Raw genomic sequence first — 11,198 nt, 5'->3', positions numbered from 1 at the left:
GCCTGACCTATGCATGCCGCGCTCCTTGTTGCAAAGTTTATTGTAAGTTTCTTTGGGGTTAAAAAGTCGTCTGCCATTGACTGTCAGCGTAGGTTATAAATCCGTACTTGACTTTCGTGTGAACTGTGTGAGAAATGGCCGATAAAATGACCCGAAATAGGCAATTAAAGAAGTGTTTTGGTGAAAGCATTCCGTTTCAATTGGTTCTGTTAACTACATTGGTAAAGTGCTTCACAAATTTCCAGTGTTTTTCGATAATGGACACCCATCTTGCCAGACGTTCAGCTTAGTAGGTCTGGGTGTGACTATTTCTTGCATGTATAGTAAATAAGGGGAGACTCATTAAAAGAGTATGGACTTGTCCGAAAAGTCTTCAAATCGTTCATCCCTATGATTCGTTAATGGACTCGACTATGCAAGTGACAACACGCACGTGACCTGAGTCAGCAGACGACAGAGCATTACACGAAACTCTTTTACGTTCGCTTCGAAACAAGTCTTTGGATCACCGGCTGAGAAACAAATGTTCATCGAATGTAATATAGTTATGTTATTCTACCATCTGATTAAGGTAAGCTTATATGAAAAGGGAACATCGACTCGTTTCAAGACAATTGAAGTCCAAATTGTATGGTTACTTTGTAACATATCTTGACTAACTAGATCTCGTAGCTGGACATGAAATATATTATCGTAGAGCCGAATGCTTTACCCCATCGCGGTTCTCACCTAGAAACATCAGTTGTCATCGAAGTACCCGACACCTTTGAAATACATCACAACATCGTTTTTCTGATACATTAGCTCCGAATTATCAGACAGTTGAAACTCTAATCTATTACAATCCAGCCTCAAATTCGTGTGGTTAAATCCTAAAATATGTTATTGTTGTGTTGTATGCACGGGTCAATAATATTATTTGTTTGACATTCATCTTATTTGGCAAAACATATACAGTAAACTTAGAAGTACAAGTTAAACATGACTGTATAGATCTACTTTAAAAGAATAAATTGTTGTATTCAGTCGCGTATGTCAGACGTGTCGCCAGCAGAATCATTATTCTTACTTCAACATTTTACAGCCGCTTATTTAACTATTTACATGTCTTCCGCTGGTATTGCCTTCCCGTGACCTACAATCTGTCGGCATACACACATGCAACAGTTAACCCCGTGATCCCCGGCTCTCCTTCCATCTCTCGCACTCACAAAGAAGTGATGATGGGTGTTAAAATTGGAAAGAAATGTTTTCATACTCACTTGATAATAGTTACTTCTTCACCTGTGAGAACGTCAGTACACAACTGTTGCAAGGTGTAAGAAAATGGCAGTTATAAAATGTGTTCAGGACATTGTGAGTTGTTATTTGGAATCCCGTCAGTACAATTGCCTGTTGTTCAGACATTCTTGTACCTTTCTTGTGCATCCAACTAGCATTGATCATAACCAGTTTTGTTCCAAATTGGCAATCAGTCATCCGTTATAATTGGTTATGCTGTTTCACTTATTTGTCTGTACTATATATACAGAATATATATACGTGTGTGTGTGTGTGTGTGTGTGTGTGTGTGTGTGTGACAGTGACAATATGATCTAAAATTATATTAATATTTTTCGATAAATGAAAATTCTTGATTGATGCATATTCGTTAATATTGATGATGAAAGTTTTTCTGCTAAATATTTATAAATCAAGGTCATTATGGAATACAAATATAAATTCAAATTGGCTATTTTCTCCAGGATTGATTTTTTCCATTGTGGACACTTTTGTGGACAGTTTATCAGAACATCTTTGATTTTGCAGTGCAGGGCAGCCAATTTATCATTGCATTATAATATGCATCAGAACATTACCATATATGAGGTGTTTGTTGCCTATTCATCCACCTTGTTTATTTGCTGTGAGGAGTTGTGCCCCTTGGGAGTGCCAGAACCCAATAATCAAGGATTCGAATCCTAATTCACCCTGATTATGTTTCTGGGTATGTCAGCACTATACCTGTTATACCAAAGGGGTGGGTATATGCCAGAGACCTTCATCACTTCAGGGCTTCCTCCACATCAAGCTGACACTTTGAACAGAAATACTGTTGAAAGTGGTGGTAAACCAAACTCACTCACTATACATTGTGTGTATATGATTGAGTGAGTTGGGTTTAACGACGCTTTTAACAGTATTCCAGTTATATCGCGTCGTGTCAGCTTAATGTGGGAGGAAAGCCTGAAGTGATGGAGATCTCAGATGTTTACCACTTCGGTGAAACTCACGAGAACAGGTATGGTGCTGACAAACCTATAAACATAATCTGGGTGAACCGGGATTCAAACCCACAATCATAGGTTTCTGGCGTGCACAAGGGACGCAACTCTGCACAGTCTATCACGACGCCTTTGACAACAGAGCCACCCTTGCCCCCACATTGTATATGAATTCACAACAAGAGGTAAGGTGAAATGGGGTTTAAAGTTGCGTGTGTGGGTGTGTGTGACCGACCTTCGGCTCTCTGGGCAGAGGCTTACACAACAAGAACGAAATCTATACACAAATACTTTATTTACACATCTGTCTATGAAGCATATCATACATTATGTACAGCAAGTTGAACATAGCACCTGTTTGTGTATGTAATTACAATCTATGAGGCGGTTAATGCATAATGGTCGGTCTGGAGGCACTGAAGAAATAGGTGTACATGGGAGGAAGCTGTTTGAAGTAAATAACAATTACACACTAGTACATTATGGATTGATACTATCATAGTGCATCTAATAGAATACATGTTCTTAAGTGAGCAGTATTACATAATAGTGCTCACTTCAACATATTTATTTTACTGCTTACTTATCAATATTTCTATATTCTTCCAAATGCACTATGATATTACAAGTTAATTTAAGAATTTATTTATAATTATTTTTTTAAAGGCATTTAGAAGTTAGGAAGAGAGTTTATGGATGTCAAATTCTTTATTATGAGGAACACAACATTTCGGAATATATGCTTAATCCTTTATCATTCATCTGATGAAGGGGTAAGCATATACTCCGAAACGTTGTGTTCCTCATATTAAAGACGTTTCGTATTCATATTATTCTTCCCAAATGCATTTTGATATTACAAGTTAATTAAGAAATCTCTTTATGATTATTTGGTTTACATATTGCTGGTTTACAAAAGATATTTCTAAAAGAATTGTTGAAAGTGAAGAGGTTAGTTTGTGATATTTATGGTCAGTGCTTCTGAAAACCAAGTAATTAAAAGGAAATGCATGAGAAATAAGCCACTGACAGTTGATACAGTCTGTGCTGTATATAACAGACTCCGATTTAATTAATAAAATAAAAATAATACAAAAGACCTTGATAACACTGGAACTGATTTAGCTCACATCACTTTTCCTGGTTCGTTACATGTAAATATTCTAAAAACTGACATTGGACCTTGTGGACAATTATCTTATATCTATCCTTTATTATATCTGACTGTTATATCTGAAATCAACTGTATTTCAACACTATGCACTGAAATATTTAAGGCCAACATTTAACTCCCTGGATGCATACATTTCATATAGTTTTCACGCTATTTTGTCCTTTATGCTCATTGGAATCTGTTTCAGTGGATAACTGAGACTGGTTATTTACTGGTGTTGATGATGATATTTACATGGTTAGAAAAAACAATGATAACAATTATGAACAATATTATCAGAATATGCTGTTTTAGAGATAGCAGAATGAAACTCAACCATCTTTGTCAAATACAACATCAATAAAATCAGAATACATCCAGTACAATATATCATAACCTGGTGTTTATAATGATGTTAGTGCCAGTGGTGTTCTTATTAAGTGAAATAATCAAAGATTGATCAGAAGGTCCAAACGATCAAGCAACCATAATTTTCTATAAACAAACACTGCCTCTCAAGTTCTCAACTGTTCTATCCTTCAATAAAATAGATTATAATATATTGTGTTGGTGTTCTATAACACTGAAAAGAGATTTATTTTCTGAGAAGGATTATTCACTACATCCTACATAGTACTTTTGAGAAAGAATGCGTCCAGTAGTGTTTTGTCTAAAGGTAAAGTGCTGAAATAAGTATTTGTTTCTGTTAGGTGTGATCTCGTTTTACTGAACATAATATAAAAAAACAGCAAAATGAGCTAATTGATTAATTTGGATGATCGATCGTTTGGGATCATCTAATCATCAATCATGATTTTACAACTAATTCCCAACACTAGTTAGTACAGACACATTTAACTTGTTTACAGAAATAATCTGCAAGTCCATGATTCACTAAACACTACATGTTAACATAAATACTGTTATAAGGTTTGGGTCCTAATATGAAAGTTATGTCTGAAACTTAATGTTAAGGAGAGGGTAATTGTCACAGAATTCATCATCAATTACACATATCCAAGTAAGAGTTGATGGTCTTGGATTGCTATGCACTGAAACCCACATGCCCCGCTGCATGACAATACAGCTGCTAATGTCCACATACAAATGCACTGAATGATACATACTTCAGAGAACTGGTTACCTATATCATTCTATCACAAGGGAAAGGATAAAAGAAATCGGGTTGATCGACTGACAACCAGATATTCTTATCTATGCATTTCCATTTTTCCAACTGTGTTATAAATACTAGTTATTGCCTGAGTTATAACGCTTGGGACTGCAGCAGTGGTATCAACTTTAGCATCTGCAAATATGTCATATCATTAGTTTCTGCAGATGGATATAAACACTAGATTCTTCACCTGGGTATAAACACCAGTTACTATAGTCATGGTATGGTATAACACTAGATTCTCCACCTGGGTATACACACCAGTTCCTACAGTCATGGAATGGTATAACACTAGATTCTGCACCTGGGTATAAACACCAGTTCCTATAGTCATGGTATGGTATAACACTAGATTCTCCACCTGGGTATAAACACCAGTTCCTACAGTCATGGAATGGTATAACACAAGATTCTGCAGTCGTGGTGTAAAGAATTCTTACTGCTTGCTCCTAACTTCAAATTGTTTGGACTATGGAGATATGAATTTTGGAGAAACAGACGACTACATGCAATCAGGAGATTTCTGGGCTTCAAATCCCCTTTAATCATCTATTTCAACCAATCAGATAACAGCACCTATTCCCAATCATTTTACAATTTAGTATATCATCGGTTTTCTGTATTTAGTAGAAGCAGGTCAGTTAGGATACCAGTCCTTTAAGTAGCGGTGTAACGATACAGTGGGTTCTGATATGATATATATCCCGATACTATGGGTGCGAAACGATTTGTACTCCAATACAGAACTTTTTTTTCACAAGATGATAGTCTTTCCTTTTGCAGGTGAATCACAACCCTGAATCAATTGTTATTAAATTTTAGAGATCAAAGATGGGATACTGTGGGATGGGCAGAAACATATTGGTAGAGGCACTGTGAATGTTATGCTATTTATATCCAACCATGAAATACTAGGGAATCTGCAGAAGCAGGTGGTTGGAACAGTTTCTGTTATTATTCACATATTTTTACGTCATATTAACACGTAATGAAATGTATCATATGAATAGCAATACAGTTGTCATATATCAATGTATGGTATTGTGGCCATCATATCATGATACAATACTATATCCCCATATCATTACACAACTACCTTTAAGCTGATCACTGAACCATGGATATGTTCACCGAGTGACAAAAATAAAAAAGTCAGCTGGGCCTTGTAATGTTGCTGTCCATTGAATGACTGTCCATATAGTTGAGAAAAATTTTGCCAAATTATTAATATTTCTTTCTGGATAAAAAAAGGGATAAAAAATGTTAATTTGTGTTAAAAGTAAATGATTTGCTTGCATCCATAATTGTCCAGATGACAGGACTTCTGGACAAACAAGGTATCACTGTATGTTGGAGTATAATTGTTCAATATTTGAAACTGACAATTACATAGATATTAAAAATGTTTTCAAGTAAAATATGCTCAAGCTCATATTCGTATCCATCTTATGAATATATACATGGTCATGAAATAACCTAAGGTCAGTGTGATATAATTAAAATGTACACTACTAACTCCATACATATATGGAAAATTATGTCAGTCTGTGATCTGTTAAAAGTCCTGTAAAGCATATATGTACATCTGTTAGTCGGGAGTATATTTATCATAAACAGTGTTCACTATGTTTTGACAATTTGATTAACATCAGACACAAAATCATACAAACATAGACAAACAAAGACATATAAAGACATACTCTTCAGCTATGTTGTATGTACATATAAAATTGGAACTGTCATATGTCACACAAAAAGAATGCTTCAATACTTAATAGCACTAATGTGTTACTTGTACAATCCTATCGTCTGGATCAATAATGATATGCATCATTTCAGGTCATTGACATGGTATGGTCAGACATTTTTGTTTCATTTTTTACCCCAAAATGTCAGGTCTGTAGGTTGAAAAAACATAAATATAAAAAGTCCAATTACAAATATATATTTTGTATTTCTTCTTGTGATTCGTCACAAGATGTTATGTTTTGAAGTTTATAAGATAATTTTTTTAACATGTTCTAATTATCGTATTGTAAATAATCTATCCGTATTGATAAGAGTTTTTTTAAAACAGCTAGCTGTTCTTGTCGGCAGAATGAAAACAAACTGCTTTTAATTTTTAACTTTACATTCAAATATTTCGAGATGTTGGATTCATTAACCAAGTTTACAAATATTTTGGCCTTGCTTCATAAGCATCACAATGACACAATAAAACCAACTGTTATTATGATTCCAAATGAAATGTTTCTCTTGACCAGGACGACCTTCATCAAGCTAATCCTAGCCCCTATTGCTGTTGTACTCATACCTTAACACAGGTGGTACATGTAGTTGTAGCCATGACCTCATATTGTGGAAACAGGCCCTTGACAGTTGTGTGACAATTCTTTATTATGCTGATCCATGTCACACTACTAATCAGGGCCCTGTTCCACAAAGTGAGTGAGTGAGTGAGTTTGGTTTTACGCCAGTTTTAGCAACATTCCAGCAATATCACAGCGGGGGACACCAGAAATGGGCTTCACACATTGTACCCATGTCGGGATTCGAACCCGGGTCTTCGACGTGACGAGCGAACGCTTTAACCACTAGGCTACCCGATCACCCCTTTTCCACAAAGTGACCTCAGTGCGAGGACAGTTGTAACTCACATACGTTAACATAGACTTACGACAGTCATAGCGTAAAGATTGCTTTGTAAAACAATGTCCTCAACTTCAGATTGGCGTGCATGCTAACAATTCAAGTGACCCATTAAAAGAAAAAGAAATGGGTCAGGTATTAATCATACAAGGCTGTGGACCATGTTGGTCAGAAATGGATTTTTTCTTATAGTTTTCAGGGGTAGGTATCCTAGCCCTCTGTCAATCTGAAGTGCTGTAGATCAGTTACAGAGGTACCTAGGCTTCCATGACCAAGTTCCACCTGGTACTGTAGCTTGGAACCATTGTTTTTCACAGAGCAATGATGCCATGACAAAATAGTTTCCCTCATCATTAGCTTTTACCATAGTGCCTCTATATACCATTTATCCTCACACATGCATACCATGTACAAATGCCTTTGAATAAATAGACAATAATTGATCTCTTACATATGTTAATCGCATGTATCACTGGGCAAAAGGTTTATGTGTAAGTTTTCTCCATAACACATATTAATATCCTAAAGAATTTGTGAACTGATTCAAATTAATGTTTAATGTGGCACTGTATTTCTACTATGATAATTGACAGTGCCTCCATTAATATATATGCAAACTACGTTATGACATTTCACAAATCTTTTATATACAATATGCCATTTCATCTGAACACAATATGTAAACAAATATGCTTCTCATTGAGCTACAGTATCCAACAATGTGATATAATGTTGTTGCATTATATAACATGAGCTTTAAGGTAGTGTTGTATGTAGTAAGTAGGTGTTAATGCTTCAATAATTACCATCTGGTGCCATAAGTATGTGATAATGTATTTTCTACCATTGTCTGCTATACATAAGCAGTGAAGTCACACTATCTACCATCTTTCATGAGTTGCTACAGTATCTACAATAGGCACTATGAGAAAGTCATATTCTTGCAAAATCTACAATAGTGTCAAATAGGAATGGGATAATGTTGCAAAATCAAACACAGTGTTCAATCAGTATAAGCATATGATATGTTGTAATATTGATCACAGTGTTCCATATGTATGTGATATGTTGCAATATTGACCACAATGGTCTATAAGGATATAAGTGTCCAGTATGGATGGATGTATTATAAGTTTTTAGTAAAAAGAGGGAAACAAATAATAATCACATGTTAACATCTAATTGAAACTGAATTTGAATATAATCAGAGAAACAATGTGTATTTTGTGGTCATGTTCTTTTTTGGAAAACATATCACCAAATGAATCGGTTTAAATGGTGTTGAATATATTTACACTTAGCATACCTAATCACCTATAAAGCTTCTAAATACATGTCTAGTATGCTCCAAGGTGGTGCAGGTGTGTGTGCACATAAAGTATGTAATAATGTTGACCCTAGTGTTCTATAAGTAAGTGATATGTAGCAATGATACAGTGTCCTATAAGTATGTGATAATGACACTCTGTTGACTAGGGAACCTGGTGACACCTGCAGGAGTTGGGGAGTGTTTCCTCGCCCCCTGATCTTGATGGCTGCCAACACCATTTTCATCTTCAGCAGCATCAATGGTGTCATCAAGATCTGTTAGGTCATCAATGACAGTGACTGCTTCCTGGTACCCTGGGCCATGAGGGTGGCTTTGCTGAACATACACTTCTTCATAGTCCCCAACTAGAGTGTCATCAGAGCCATTGAACTTAACAAGGTTCACCTTACTTAGGTCTTTCTCCATTATACTTTGTTTCTTTTTCATGACTCTTGCATACAGATCCTCTATGCTGGCATGGAAGCTTTCGATGATCTCAGATTCAATAGCATCAATGTCATCCTCAGCCTTCCCAGACTTTTCCATCTTAGGGTCAAGTTGTAGAGGAGCTACTGCCTTCTCTGGTCGCCGATGCACACGCACTGGTTGAAGCCTCTGTTCATCAGAAGTCGGGGTGTGTACCAGCACTTCAATACTCCTAGATGGAGCTCTAGGACCTCTGTACACTTCCCTCACTGAGGCATACATGGGGTCAGATTGAGTTGAATCAAGGCTGCTTGAACTGATGCTTTGAGCTCTTGCCATCTGCATCTGATGAAACAGGATGGCATCTCTGTCAATGTTTGCAGTGACAATGGGCTGGCGATAGAACTCATCTAGTGATGTGATGGTGTCTGTGGATGCTGTCCGGACCATTGGCTTCACTGCAGAAGTGTTGGCTGAAGGGATGGGATTTCTCTGTGCCATCTGCTTCTGATTCATAGCAGCGCTCTCTGATGCTGTCTCTCGCTTCTTGGTCAGGGTCGACCAGTTGCTTCTTGGTTCCTCTAATTCCTCCTGGTTGTCCTCTTCCTCTGTGATTTTGAACATCTCCTGCATCTCCTTGTCTTTCACCTCATCAGCCAACCGTTTCTGGAGTACTGTCTCCCAGTTTGGATTTGCATCCTTCTTCCGATACCTGTTATTTGGAGCAGGTGTTGGCTTAACACTTAAACTTGGCCTCTCTCCTCTATGTTTCTTGACTCTTCCTGCTTTGTCGATGACAATTCCACCCAACTCGGACACTGCAGGTATGGCATGAAGTTGTGTTACATTTGCCTGCTCACGCAGTTTGTTCAGCAGCTGCTTCTGCCCCTGCATCTGCGTCCGCAGTATCTCACTCATCCGGAACCTCTCTGCGTCAGACAGCAGGAGCTTCACCACCAGGATCCCGATATTCTCCCGAGATCCATACCCCTGAGCAAGATCCTGCAGTCTCTTGGCTGCAATGACAGGGTCTGGGATGTCATTGATCTCACGGACAGCTTCCTGGTGTGACATGTATCGCCAGAGACCTTGATTGGCAATGATGATCATCTGGTCTTCTGAAGTCAAGGTCGTTGATGTGATGTGGGGACTGGGGATCACCTGGGGGAAGAGGTAGCTGCAGCCAATCAGTCGAGTGTTGAATGTCACCCCACTGATACGACCATCCTGGAACAGCACATATTCATGCAGTTACTTAAAAACCAATAGTTTGCCTCATGGATAATATGTCCATGCATATTGTTTCAAATCAATACACATTTTTCATTTTGGTTTGAAATAACAAAGAATTTAATCAATGGGTTTGAATCGCATATTTGCCCTGTTGATTATCCTAGGTTTGTTAGCACCATACCCATGCTTGTGGGTTTCACCTGACAAATGTTTATGACTTTTGGGTTTTCCTCACATGGCTTGATATTATTAGATCATGTCCCGAGCAAGTAATATCATCATATCCTGACGGCATGGGATGTTGCTCATAACATCAACCACTGGTTTGTATGATTGACTCGATTATGCTCAGTGAGAATTACTAAAAATAAGTGTACTGAAATATGTGGTCCTATGGGTAACATAAGGTATTAAGTGACGCATGGCTGTGTATTATTGAACATGACATATGAAATGTATACCTGAAGATGACTGTGACATAGCTGGAATATTGCTGACTGCAGTGTTAAACAACATACACACACTAACTCAGTACTGAATAAAAATAAGCTATTTGTTTGTATTGATGTTGATGTTAGTCTTACCTCTGTGATGATACCGTCAGAGTTAATGACTCTCTGACACTCTCCTTTGTCATGTGACACAGTGAACTGACGGGTGAGACAGACGGGGCTGTTTTGACGACACAGCACCACCTCGGTGTCCCCAACACTGGCGACACACAGGGAATATTGGTCATGATGGTTTGGGTGTTTCTGTATGTGTACCAAGGCAGCTGCAGCTCCAACTCTTTGCCCCACTGACTTGATCTTCCTGGAAATAACCAAACAATTCATCTTACAGTGAGTGAGTGAGTGAGTGAGTATGGTTTTACGCTGCTTTTAGCAATATTCCAGCAATATCACGGCGGGGGACACCAGAAATGGGCTTCACACATTATACCCATATCGGGAATCGAACCCAGGTCTTCGGCATGACAGCCCCTCA

The 11,198-nt window shown here is 37.6% G+C and overlaps 1 protein-coding gene across 5 annotated transcripts in view; it reads right to left on the bottom strand.

Annotated features, from left to right (window-relative positions):
* Positions 1-2,542: 2,542 nt before the first annotated feature.
* LOC124133942 (PH domain leucine-rich repeat-containing protein phosphatase 2-like) overlaps positions 2,543-11,198 on the bottom strand; it is a 62,917-nt gene continuing 54,261 nt past the window's right edge. For 3 of the 5 annotated variants that reach the window (XM_046498538.2, XM_046498537.2, XM_046498539.2), the window contains 2 exons: positions 10,796-11,024; positions 2,543-10,205 (listed from right to left, as the gene is read on the bottom strand). In XM_046498538.2, the coding sequence (XP_046354494.2) occupies positions 8,685-10,205; positions 10,796-11,024 (1,750 nt within the window). In that variant the 3' untranslated portion in view covers positions 2,543-8,684. The remainder of the gene's footprint in view (positions 10,206-10,795; positions 11,025-11,198) is intronic. The other 2 variants (XR_007221749.1, XR_006861008.2) reach the window with 2 other exon arrangements.

The sequence above is a fragment of the Haliotis rufescens genome, unplaced genomic scaffold, assembly GCF_023055435.1.
Source record: "Haliotis rufescens isolate VD_foot unplaced genomic scaffold, xgHalRufe1.0.p SCAF_17, whole genome shotgun sequence".
In the NCBI taxonomy this organism is placed as follows: Eukaryota; Metazoa; Mollusca; class Gastropoda; order Lepetellida; family Haliotidae; genus Haliotis; species Haliotis rufescens.
Note: the sequence above shows the minus strand (reverse complement) of the source record. Positions and strands in the feature narration are given on the sequence as shown.